General features: G+C 44.1%; 1 protein-coding gene across 3 annotated transcripts in view; it reads left to right on the top strand.

The window, feature by feature from the left end:
* Positions 1-13,700, top strand: part of DCDC2 (doublecortin domain containing 2) — a 172,602-nt gene that overhangs the window by 64,658 nt on the left and 94,244 nt on the right. For all 3 annotated transcript variants that reach the window (XM_079776599.1, XM_079776598.1, XM_079776600.1), the window contains one exon: positions 7,235-7,397. In XM_079776599.1, the coding sequence (XP_079632725.1) occupies positions 7,235-7,397 (163 nt within the window). The remainder of the gene's footprint in view (positions 1-7,234; positions 7,398-13,700) is intronic.

Below are 13,700 nucleotides of genomic sequence, written 5' to 3'. Positions count from 1 at the left end.
TGAATACGTTTTAGTGCTTGGTGGGTAGCGAGAGGCAGAGATTCCTGAGAAAACACTGAACATATAGAGGAGGAAAGAGAAACAAATACACAATATATTTAGTATTAGTTAGTGAGAAGCTTGATGAAAAATGCATCAAGACATGGGAAGAGCCCTAAGTGGTTTGGCTCAGTGGATAGAGCATCGGCCTGCGGACTGAAGGGTCCCAGATTCGATTTCAGCCAAGGGCATGTACTTTGGTTGCAGGCACATCCCCAGTAGGGAGATGTGCAGAAGGCAGTTGATCGATGTGTCTGTCTCATCAATGTTTCTAACTCTCTATCCCTCTCCCTTCCTCTCTGTAAAAAATAAAATATATTTTAAAAAAAGAAGACATGGGAAGAGCCCGGCTGGTGTGGCTCAGTGGTTGAGTGTCGACCTAGAACCAGGAGGTCATGGTTTGATTTTTGGTCAGGGCACAAGCCCGGTTTGCAGGCTTGATCCCCAGTGTGGGACATGAAGGAGGTAGCTGATCAATGATTCTCTCTCATCATTGATATTTCTACCTCTCTTTCCCTTCCTCTCTGAAATCAATAAAAATATATTAAAAAAAAAAAAGACATGGGAAGAGAAAGTGCCATAACATCCTGGTGGGTGGGGTAGGCCTCTTTTATGAGGTCATATTTGAACAGAGAGGAATACCTCACCTGGCACATGGTAGGCTCTCCTGTGGTTAGTGGATGTGTGCGTGACTGGCAGTGAACCCCACAGAGAGAACATCTTAGGTCAGAATTCCAGAGTCACAAACTCTATTTTTAACAGAAGGATTCATTTACTCCTTTCCTTTAATCGATTGGTTCCCTGGAGAATGCATGTGTTTTTAAGAACATTGACTGTGTGGCACTGAATTGGGGGGGGTGAGTGAACTGGACTCTGGGAATGTTGGCTTTAAACTTGGGGTTCCATTGCCAAATCAGTGGGAAAGCATCCCTGAACTCAGGGTGCACATCAAAGGATACACAGACCTGGATTTTAAGAATTCATTTTTCCACACAGCTTTCTAGGGATTGCTCTATTGCATAATGAAGGGGAGTGTGGTTAGGGCTTAATAGAACTTTAAAGAGAGAGAGAGAGAAAGCTGCCACAGTTTGCTGGTGCATCAGTGACTTGGTCAGCAGAGTTCCACCCTTGTGGTAGGGAATGTGAGGAGTGAGGGGTTCTTGGGGTCAAGCAGATCCTTTCAAATCAGCCAGGGAATGCCTTGCACAAAGCAGGACAAGACCAGAAGCCACCCTGTTACAGACTCCGAGTGCTGGGGAAGTCACAGAAATAAGAAAATTGGGACTATTTTTATTATGTACTAGAGGCCTGATGCATGAAATTTGGCCTGCATCCTCAGCTCAGCCTGCACCCTCTTGCAATCCAGGACCCCTTGGAGGATGTCCAACTGCGGGTTTAGGCCTGATCCCAGCAGTCGAACATCCCTCTCACCATCCGGGACTGCTGGCTCCTAACTGCTCACCTGCCTGCCTACCTGATCGCCCCTAACCACTCTGCCTGCCTGATCACCCCTAACCACTCGCCTGCCTGCCTGATTGCCCCTAACCATTCTGCCTGCCTGATCACCCGTAATGCTTGCCTGCCTGCCTGATTGCCCCTAACCACCTCTGCCTCAGCCCCCCGCTGCCGCAGCTTCGTCTGGAAGAACATCTGGAATGACGTCCAGAAGGTCGTTAGGCTGACCGGGCTAATTAGCATATTACACTTTTATTATTTTAGATTTTTTACAGAGGAGGAAGGGAGAGGGATAGAGAGATAGAAACATCGATGAGAGAGAAACATCGATCAGCTGCCTCCTGCACACCCCCCACTGGGGATATGCCCGCAACCAAGGTACATGCCCTTGACAGGAATCGAACCTGGGACCCTTTAGTCCACAGGCTGATGCTCTATCCACTGAGCCAAACCAGCCAGGGCTTATTATAGATTTTTTAAATTCTCACCTGAGGATATGTTTTATTTTGTTTTGTGTTTTTTAAAAATATGTTTTTATTGATTTTTTTAGAGAGAAAAGAAGGGAGAAAGATAGTGAGACAGAAATATCGATGAGAGAGAAACATCAATTGGCTGCCTTCTGCACATCCCCTCCTGTGGAAAGAGCTTGTAACCTGGGCATGTGCCCTGACCAGGAATCGAACCTGCAACCTTTTGGTGTATGGGACAACACTCCTACCAATTAAGCCACTCAGCCAGGGCAGTTGTGAATATTTTGAAGTTGTGGCCCTAACCTTGAAAACAAAAGGAAGATTTAAGTGAATTGTCTTAACTTTTATAAAGTTTGAAAAATAAACCCATGAGCAGAAAGCTGTTCTCTAGAGGTGAGGCCACTCCATGTAGAATCAGAGCGCCCTCTAGTGGGAGAGGTGCAAAATCCGAGAAGTATTTGAAAGTTAAAGCCGAAGACTTTTTTCTTATGACTATATGGCTAATACATCTTGTGATCAATGATTTACAAATTAAGATATTATAATTGTTAAGGTTTTGGTTTAAAAGACACTCACATAATTATCCACATATCACAAAGTCACTGTGAAGCAAGAAAAGTTCCACATGCTCCTAAAACGCCATTTACCTGGTGGAGAAGCTGTGTTCAGCGTGGATGGGAGGGCTTCTCCCACTTGCTCTCACCAGATGCTCAAGTGAGAGCAGCACCAGTCTGAGTCCTGTCCAGTTCCTGCTCTTCAAGTCCTCCCAGGGGCATTCCTGAGACACAGGTGGTGAAGGCTGCTCCAATAGGCAAAAACCCTCACAGAATTATTTTAAACTTGATGTTTTATGACATGTTTTTGTAGGGGCTGGAAATGAGTTTCTGTAGTAATGAAATAAACCTGAGCTGTTTGGATTTTGTTGGACATTGCTTTGGGAACTACTTAAAAATTCCAGTTTCGGTAGAGTGTGGGTGATAGAAGGTCTCTTGTTAGTTTTTTTCCCCCAAAATATATTTTTGTTGATTTCAGAGAGAGGAAGGGAAGGGGAGAGAGAGAGAGAGACATCAGTGCTGAGAGAGAATCATTGATGGGTTGCCTCCTGCACACCCTCCACTGGGGATGAAGCCTGCAACCCAGACATGTGCCCTGACTGGGTATGGAACCATGACCTCCTAGTTCATGGGTCAACGCTCAACCACTGAGCAACACCGGCCAGGCTCTTGATATTTATTTTTTCTAGTTTGAGCTAGAACTTTGCTATTCCTGTCAGATAAGCTGAGATGTGTGTGAGGCAAAAGGCAGGACAGTGGTTTAAGTATCACTGAGGTTGAGTTTTTGCATAGGACATGCTGTAAAATTTAGCTGCTTCTTGATTCCTTCCACTGTGTCACTTCCAGGTGGCTGTTTTTAGGGAACCATACAATATAAAAGCTGTTTCTAGTGCCTTGGCATCAAGAAGCTCCTGTGTAACAGAAAAATCAGACCTGGGTAATCTTGAGAAACTGAGTTCCTTTATTATCTATAAAGTGATGACAATGATATCTATCTATAAATTTGGTAAATATTTGTGTTAATGGGTATTTAGCACATAAGAGCTACTCAATAACATTGTGTCATCAACTGGCATAGCTGTGTGAGATGGCAAAACTAACTTCCCTATTCACTCTGCTCCCAAAATAGCAACGACTATCTATGTGCCCAAGTAATTAGCCATAGGTGGAAGTCCCCAAAAGAAGGAAAATTTCCTTCTTCATTCCTTTGTCCTTCTCCTTCTCTCTCTCTCTCTCTCTCTCTCTCTCTCTCTCTCTCTCTCTCTCTCTCAGGATATATGTATCTCCTTACATATCCTAATATATAAAAACCATGGATCTGTTACAACTGAAGGCTCGACCAACAGGAAGTCAGTCAGTGCTGGGTTGCCATGATGACTGAGCACTGACTGCTACGGCTGCAGGCGTGGTGACCCAAGAACTGACTGCTGAGGGGGCTGCGAATCAGGCCCAGACAGAGGCCTGAAGAGAGAAGCAGGGTCTGATAGCCTCTGTGGCAGCTGTTGATCAGCACTTGCTTCTCTCTTTCTCTACGGTCCTGGCCAGCAGCTGCGCCTCCATTTCTCTCCAGGCCTCCACCAGGGCTGCTGATCAGTCCTGCCTTTCTGATCAGGCCTCATTGATAGGCCCAGAGACACTGACTGGCATAGAAACTGACCAATCAGAACCAAATCTAGGTCAACTGTGAGGAGCCAATGGCTGCCTAGGAGGCGGAGCTTTTGACACTGACTGGCATAGAAACCGATCAATCAGAACCAAATTGGCTGGCAGGGAGGGCAGTTGGGGGAGGACCAGGCTTGCAGGGGAGGGCAGTTGGGGGTGACCAGGCTGGCAGGGGAGGGCAGTTGGGGGCGATTGGGCTGGCAGGGGAGCAGTTAGGTGTTAATCAGGCCAGTAGGGGAGCAGTTAGGGGCAATCAGGCAGGCAGGCAGGTGAGCGGTTAGGAGCCAGCAGTCCCAGATTGTGAGAGGGATGTCCGACAAGGGGTCCCAGATTGGAGAGGGTGCAGGCTGGGCTGAGGGACAACGCGCGCCCCCCCCCCCCCCCCCAGTGCATGAATTTTGTGCACCGGGCCTCGTATGTATATAATTTCTTATATATTTTTTATATTCACACTTTAGGTGAGTCAACATTTTTAAAAGGATAAGCATTTAAATTATTAACCAATTTTCTAATTACAAAACAATTTTTCCCTTGTTCTCAGTTTTTGTTCTTAAAAAGTGCCTTGTGAGTAGTCATTACTGAGTAATGCATGAGCAACAGTTTCCAAAGTCATGCCCTATATAGTTATTGGAATCAACTATTCTTTCTTGATGATCCACAATCACCAGTGATGGCGAACCTATGACACGCGTGTCAGCACTGACACGCATAGCCATTTCTGATGACATGCGGCCACTGAGGCGGCCGCATGCCGAGGATGAAACATTTGCTGCTCCTGAGGATGAAACATTTGCGAAATAATGTTTTTTCCTCAAAGTGACACACTACCCGAGTTATGCTCAGTTTTTTGGCGAAGTTTGACACACTTCGCTCAAAAGGTTGCCCATCACTGACAATCACCTTTCTGAGTGTCAGTCACTATCAGAAATGTGGGAAAGCAGAATTTTCTGAACGTTCAACAAGAGAGTTTTTAAAATTATGTAACCCCTAATTTCCGTTCCAGGATGGGGCTCTGCTTTTCCATTGTTATACCCCTCTGTGAACAAGACTTTTCCCAGAGAGCTGTAAAACCTGTTGTGCCGAGATCCAAAGCTTCTCATTCACAATGCTTCATTTTAGTCCCTGAAAGTTCCTCAGCATCTCTGAACGTTCCCTTAGGCTTGCTAGAGGGGTTACTCATTTCATTCAAGGCTTTTACAGTTTTTAAATCTTGGGATGAGTAGATATAGTTGGAAATAGACTGGAATATGAGACCTGGCTGATAGTTTCAGAATCTCCTCTATAATCATATCTATTTCTTCTGCCAGGCAATTTATGGCCTTTCGAGAGAGAATCATTGAAAAAAAAGAAAAGGAATAAAAAGCACACCACAGCTCTGGTAGCAGTTAATGCAATAATTAAATGGAAACTGTATGTTTAAATTGCAGTCTGAATAGGAAATTAAATTATGCAAAAATGTGTTATAGATTCAGACATATTTTATACTGTTAATAAATCTATGCATAATTCATTTTCTTGTAGGCTGTGACAAAATAGCATAAATAACTTCATTTGTAAGGCTGTGAATTTTGCTGTTCTTAATTGGGTGATGGCTAAAACTATTTAAATACTTTTCAATGACTGAATATATAAATGTTTAAAGTGAGCAGTTATAGGTTTCCAGGCAGATTTGTTTATTTAATATTACTACATTTATTTTTAGATACTAGCATAGTACAAATATTGCATAAAGATTGTACCCAATATGTGTGTTTGATAGGATTTTAAGAAAAATATATGATCTCTTTGCTCTTATAGAAAGCACTCTGATACTCATTGAATGAATACTATGTCAGGCACAGTACCAGTTACTTTATAAACTGGACCATTTTATTCTTATTATAGACCTAAAGGCAGGTACATTAACTCCTTTTAACTGATGAGGAGACAGGCCAAACAAGGGAGGAACTAGCCCAAGTTCCCATAGGTGATTACTGGCAGAGCAGTGGCTCTGAGCCAGGTATTTTGGGTTTCTAAAACTTACATTTTTTTCCCATTACCTGCAGCTTCACATCCTACACACTTAGGTAAGTTTAGCACTGGAACATCTGAGAGTCAAGGCTGTCTTGTTAGGATGGAGTCTCTTGCTGTAGCAATGGCCACGCAGTAGCTGAGATCAGCACAGCTGTCCCTTGAGCACTAACAGTAACCACCACTGTAGTGGCTATTATGTGGCTCCACAGGAGCCATACTTGGGCCAGTGACAGGAGCCACTAAAACTCAACCCCACCTTTCTGCTGACGAGCCCACTTTGCAGACGCAAGGTCTTCATTTCCAGAAGTATTCTGGGACTAGAGGCAACCACTGGAGGTGTGATCATGGGTGCTGCCTTTCAGAAATGTGGATGTGTGGTCTTGAACTGCTGGGGTCTATGTTGCTCTGGATTTGCAATTCATAAGAGACCATTGCAGTCACTAACAGATGAGTAAATATTGGAGATTTCTACAAGCGCAGTGTAGGTCTCTTATATGACTATCTCTATACATTCACAGTGACAACTAGTTAAGAAGGTATTTCTTGATTAACTGATCAAGCTGAGGATTGTCCCTATTCCCCATTTAATAGGTAGCTGCTGATTCTTCAGAAAGCACAGGAGGGAGGGGATGGTTAGGGCAGAGGGCCTGCTGTGCTCTTTGCTGGGGGCATGACCTTGGACAAGGCTTACTTCCTAAGCCCTAAGCCTCCTTTTCTCCTCTTTACAATGGGGTGACAACAGTACCTGTCTCAGGGCGGAATGAAGATTGAGTGACTTAATTTTATAGAATACATGGTAAAATTAACTAATCAACAATCGTTATTTTTCTTCTTCTTCCTCTCCCAGATCCTTCTTTTGCCACTAGAAAGAGTTAATTGTAGGTATTAAAATGGACAGAAGCAGAATCAGCACAATGCATCCATCTCTGGCCCCTGCCCTATTTACCTAATGCCTAGTTAATGACTTTTTTTTTTTTTTAACTAGGAATCACTTTGGGAGTTCATTAGCCAATAATAAGGGTCTAATCTTTTGCCACTTAGGGAAATGATCGCCAATCTAAGTCAACTGTAGGATCCAGCGACAACTCATCTCCTCAGCCCCCAAAGAGGAAAGGGAAAAAAGAGGATGTGAATGTAGAAAAACCCACAAAAGGGAAACAAAATCTAAAGTTAAAGAACTCACCACAACCAATTCCAGACAGTGGTAAGTTTGTTGTTATTATTATATTGTTGTTATTGATTATTTTTAGGTTAAGGCTGTGATACAAGTTTAATGCTTAAAGAGGTCTATTTGTTCATCTGGGCACACAGAAGATATTCCTACTTGTCATACATGAGTTTTCACAGAAGACCATGTGTGTATGAGAGATGCTGCTTTTCAGGATTAATTTCTATTTGTAATTAGAGGTTGTGCTACAAAGGCATGTGTTTTGAGGTGAAATATTTCTATAGCGATTTTACAAAACAAAGTAAATTTTACCATCCTGTGTTCCTACTGAAAGTGCTTAATTAACATTTTTTACGTTAGTCTCTCTTACTTTTGTTCACATTCATTATGAATTACCTTTAGTCACAGATTGCTCCCCCCCCCCAAAAAAAAAAAGTTTTACTAATTTTGCTGATATCCAAGAGAATAAACACACAAAACTTTACTAGTAAACAATATTTACCAGAATTAGTTGTGTATCTTACATTACCAGGCAAGAGCTTGTCTAAATAATTTTTAAAAAATTTGTATTAGGACAAAATTTCAGGATAAAAGTGTGATGAACTAAGGACATATGCCATCAGAATTGTGGATTTCCCCATTAGGTTTTTGTGACAACAGGCTCTTATGGGTCTCATTACAAGCGCGTTCTCAGTGGGGTGGGCACGTGGCAGGGAAGTGATGCTGTGGCAGAGGGCTTCTGGGACACAGCCCAGCAGAGTGACTGCTTCTCCTTCCTCCTGGGACCCATCCACACACACCTCGGGGGACACACTGGGGCGCCTACGAAGAGGATGGATGCGATAAGGTTTCAGATGTGTGGCCGGAGCTTTATTTTCTTGCCTGGGAGCTCCAGCTCATTTCAGAGTCTATATGAAGATTCACATTGAAATTACAGCTAAGGTGGGCTTCACAATTGAAGAGACAGCATGAAATCTGTGAGGGTTTAGAGGACGCTGCACAGATGAGTACAGAGTTAAAAGGAAGATGTGTTGAGACTAAGTTAAATGAACAGACTAAATGAATGAGCTAAATACATAGAGAAGAAAGAGTAGAGGGTGTTTAAATCTTCAAAGGTTGAAATGATGATTAGCTGGAGGCTGAGTGTTCTAAATTCTTGTTCTAGTTCTGCTGTTGACCCTGGACAAGTCACTTAACATTTCTGGGCCCCATTAGCCCTCTGCAAAGTGGGTTCATATTAAGATTTATCCTTAAAGTTTTGCTTGTCTTTAAGTTTGTGAAATCCTTTTCACTGCCCATGAAACAGGGACGCCAGGGTGAAATTCAGCCAACAAATGTTTATTGAAAGGAAAAAAAGCTAGCCATACCTTGAGCATTAAAAGTATTTTAGTTTAATCAATGTATACTGGATAATGACACTCCCAAGGCCATGGGCTATGTTTTTAAAAAAAATATATTTTTATTGATTTCAGAAAGGAAGGGAGAGGGACAGAGAGAGATAGAAACATCAATGATGAGAGAGAATCATTAATCGGCTGCCTCTTGCGTGCCCCCTACTGGGGATCAAGCCTGCAACCCAGGCATGTATCCTTGGCCAGAATCAAACCTGGGACCCTTCAGTCAGCCGGCCAACTCTCTATCCACTGAGCCAAACGGGCTAGGGCTGGGCTATGTTGTATTAGTTTTATTTTTTAATCCCCAACAACTTGCACATATCTCATAGATATGAGACACTTAATAAATACTGAGAAATGAATGATGAAGTTACAAAATAGAGAAATCTTTGTAATACTTTAAAACTCACTAAGGAACAGGACCCATTTTAAATGTTTCATGAATTATTTTATATTAAAGGCTTTTTAATAAAATGTTACTTGCTTATTTTCTGTGAGGCTCTTATTAGTTCCCAACTCCTACTTCCAATATGTTTTTTAAAGTCTTTAGATGTAGTAGTTGTCCCTCAGAAGAAGGGGAAGCATCATCTGTCAGGTATCTCATTTGTAGAAATTTGGGGACACAAGATGCTATATCAATATTTCCCTCTTTCACAGGAAAGTAACTTTTATTAAAAAGTTGAATTATCATACTTTTGCTTTTGTGAAAATCCACAAATAGTTTTCAACAAAAATTGTATCCTTAGGGATGAAAGTAACAAAAACATATTGAATATTTAAGCAAGTCATATTTTAAGTGTGCTAAGAAATGATAGAATCAATGAACAAAATGAGTACTTTACCTAAAAGATTAAAACTTTTGAAAAGAACCAAACAGAAATTCTGGACACGAAGGACTCAATAAAAGAAATCAAGAATGAACTAGTGAGCACAGGAAATAGAGCTGACCAGATGGAGGAAAGAATTGGTGACATTGAAGATAGAATTAGTGATATCGAAGAGAGAAACTTGAATATACAGAAAATGAAAGAACTCTCCAAGAACTATGACTCCATCAGAAAGAGCAATCTTATCTAATAAAGAGGGAATATGCAAATTGACCATCATGCTGTAACGGTCAAGATGGCTCTGCCCACAGCAGAGGCAGGGATTCCATAACACAAGATAGCTGCACCCACAGCGGAGGCTGAATTCCTGTAATAAGCCTTAAGCATTCAGCAGGGACCTGAGGCTGCATGGTGCTGGGCCGGGGCAGGGGACATAAGGCTGTGCCCCCCGCCTGGTGGGGCTTAACGGGGGACCTCAGGCTGTGTCCCCAAGAGCATGACAGGGGACCTCAGGGTGCACCCCTGCCTGGCAGGGCTTGAGGCCGGGGTGTGGGGCACCTGAGGCTGTTCCCCTGCCCGATGGAGCTTGACAGAGGACCTCAGGCCATGCCCTCCACCCAGCGGGGCTCGACGGGGGACCTCAGGCCCTGCCCCCTGCCCTGGTGCCGGGCTGAAGGACCTGAGGCCACGCCTCCCTCAGGCCGCACCCCCGGCCCTGGTGCCAGACTGGGGGACCTTAGGCTGCGCCCTCTGCCCGGCAGGGCTTGATGGGGACCTCAAGGCCCCCTGCCCCAGCCCAGACTGGGGAACCTCAAGTCATGCACCTTGCCCCAGGCCAGGGGACCTGAGGCTGTGCCCCCCACCTAGCAGGGCTTGATGGGGGACCTCAGGCCATGCCCCCTGGCCAGGGCGAGGTGACCTCAAGGTGCACCCCCAGGCCTGGGCTGGGGGACCTCAGGCCGTGCCCCCCACCCCTGGTGACCTGAGGCTGTGCCCCCTACCCAGTGGGGCTTGATGAGGGTGGGGCCGGCCAGGTGTGGCTCTATCCCAATGGGGGCGGGGCCGGCTGGGTCTGGGTCTCATGTGCTTTCGAGGCACACCTGGGTGGGCGTGGACTTGACTGTGGTTCCTGTGGTGTGCCCCAGACTCTGACAGGAGGAAGATTTTCATATACATTTTACTAATTTTCTTTCATCTGTGACACTTCAATTATAGAGAAAGGGCAAATGGCAATATCAAAATATTTCCTCTAATTAATTCCCTTTTAATGTGCATGAATTTCATGCACCGAGTTACCAGTATAAGAATAATAGGCATACCACAAGATGAAGAGAGGTAGAAGGGAATGGAGAGCCTATGCTGGCCCTTTCCTTATCTTTAGAGAATTCTTCTGGATATATTATTCTTGGCTGGTAATTCCTTTCTTTCAGTAGTTTGAATATTTGGTTTCACTCTCTTCAGCTTGTAGAGTTTCTGCTGAGACGTTTGTTGATAAACTAATGGGCTTTCCTTTATAGTTTACTTTCTTCTTTTCCCTGGATGCCTTGAGTATTCTTTCTTTGTCATTAATATTTGATAGTTTTAATACAGTGTGCCTTGGAGAAGGCCTTTTTGGATTGAGGTAATTAGGTGTTCTGATTGTTTCTTGGATTCAAGGATCCAGCTCTTCCTATAGGTTTGGTAAGGTCTCGTCAACTATCTGTTTGAATAGGCTCTCCATTCCCTTCTACCTCTCTTCATCTTCTGGTATGCCTATTAATTCTTATACTAGTGGCCTGGTGCACAAAATTTGTGCACAGAGGGGGTGTTCCCTCAGCCCAGCCTGCACCGTCTCCAATCGGGGACCCCTTGGGGGATGTCTGACTTCCGGTTCAAACAAGCAGTTGAACATCCCTCTCACAATCTGGAACCGCTGGCTTCTAACTGCTCACCTGCCTGCCAACCTGATCTCACCTCCAACTGCCCTCCCCTGCAGGCCTGATCTCGCCCCCAACTGCCCTCCCCTGCTGGCCAATTTGGTTCTGATTGGTCGGTTTCTATGCCAGTCAGCGTCAAAAGCTCCGCCTCCTAGGCAGCCATTGGCTCCTCACAGTTTACCCAGATTTGGTTCTGATTGGTTGGTTTCTATGTCAGACAGCATCTCTGTGCCTATCTCCGGGCCTGACCAGAAAGGCAGGGCTGATCAGCAGCCCCCAGGGAGACCCAGAAAGAAACAGAGGTGTGGCTGTTGGTGAAGCCCTGAGAGAAAGAGAGAGGCAAGTGCTGATCAACAGCTGCCACAGAGGCTACAGATCAGACCCTGCCTCTCTCTCTGGGCCCCTCTCTGGGCCTGATCCGCAGCCCCCTTAGCAATCAGTGCTGGGTTTCTGCACCCGCACTGGTAGCAGTCAGTGCTGAGTCGCCACAGCAACCTAGCACTGACTGCAGGACTGATTTCCGGTGTTCGGTCGAGCCTTCAGTTGTTTTGGATGTTACGGACCCTGGGTTTTTATATATTAGGATTGCTCTTTATGATGAAGTCATAGTTCTTGAAGAGTTCTTTCATTTTCTTTGTTCTCAAGTTTCTCTCTTCTTCCCTTTGCATCATTTTTAAATTGCTATCTTTGATATCACTAATTCTTTCCTCCATTTGATCAACTCTATTTCCTATGCTCTGTAGCTCATTCTTGATCTCTTTTATTGAGTCCTCATCTCCAGAATTTCTGTTTTGGTTCTTTTTTAATGTTTAATATTTTTGATAAAGTACTCATTTTGTTCACTGATTTTTTTTCCCCTGAGCTCATTAAATTGTCTATCTGTGTTTTCTTGCATCTTGTTGAGATTTTTTCAGAACAGCAATATTGTATTCTATCATTTAAGTCACGTATTTCCATGTCTCTAAGTTTGTTTTCTGGAGCATTTTCCTTCTGAGCTGCCTTGTTACCTTGATTATTCATGGTGCTTGATGGATTCTTTTTTTGTCTAGGCATCTTTGTATAAGTGGTACTTCTCCCATAGATTGATAATTACAAGTCTTTCTATTGTTTTCCAGTAGGTGGTGCTGAATCACAAGATTTTTGTTTGTTTGTTTGTTTGTTTGTTTAGTTCTCTTGTACTTCGGCTTTTCAGATATCCTGGGATGGTGGAAAGTGGCCTGTGCTCCCTGGGAATATGGGTGCCTCTCCTGTGATCTGGTCACCCCGGTCTCAGAGGACTAGCCTGCAGGGGAATATAGTGGGTGATGTGGCTCAAATTTGTGAAATCCCATTGCTGCCTCTCACAGACACAGATGCTGCAGGCAGTGTAGCTGCAATACATAGGGGTAGGGTGAGCTGGGGGAATCCAGCTGCCTCTTCTGTTGCTTTACCCTCCTGACAGTGGTGACCAGTAAACCTCCATGGCATCCCCCCTCCACCCCACTTGAACCTGGGATTATTAACAAAGTCCACCCTTTGCTCAGGGAAAACGTGATTCTGTAGTACCTGTTCTAGGATTTTCAGATAATGTGCTCTGCTACTGGACACCAAGAGTGGAGGGAAGCATGTTTTGGGAGGTTAAGAGGTAGCCAGGCTCTGTGGCTTTGTTTTTGTGCTTTGAATGACGACTGTCAGACACCCAAGGTTGCACCTCTGTGCTTTGTCCCTGCCCAGGTCACTGAGCTCAGCCATAGCTTGTACTGCCCCTTCCTACAAGAATGCTCACTGAATCTCCTTACTCCTCTGAGCTGAAGGTAGTACCAGCCACAACCTGATTCCTCCCCTCTACCCACTGTGAGCTCTCTGCTTCAGGGCTGCGTCTGTGTGGCTCACCTTAACTTTTCTCCCTTCTCACCTCCCAGGTTTGGTCCCACTTGCTCACCTTTACATGTTTCAATGCATGGATCTCTCAGATGTGTTTGTGCATTGAGCAGGGAATTTTTTGTTGAATTATAGCTATTTAAATTGCTGAAACTTCAAAGGAAGAGATCAAGTGGATCTCTTACCCACCATTCCTCTCTAATTGTTTTCCCTAGTAAGAGGCTTATACACTGATACAGAAGCACATAAAATAGTTTAGGTGAAGCATTTTGTACCTTTTTATCTTGATAAAGAGAGCATATATCCTGGAAAATGAATCTTGGATTCCCAAATTTTTTTTCT

Source organism: Cnephaeus nilssonii, assembly GCF_951640355.1.
Source record: "Cnephaeus nilssonii genome assembly, chromosome: 7".
Taxonomy (NCBI): domain Eukaryota; kingdom Metazoa; phylum Chordata; class Mammalia; order Chiroptera; family Vespertilionidae; genus Cnephaeus; species Cnephaeus nilssonii.
The sequence above is the reverse complement of the archived record's forward strand: the minus strand, read 5'-3'. Positions and strand labels throughout refer to the sequence as shown.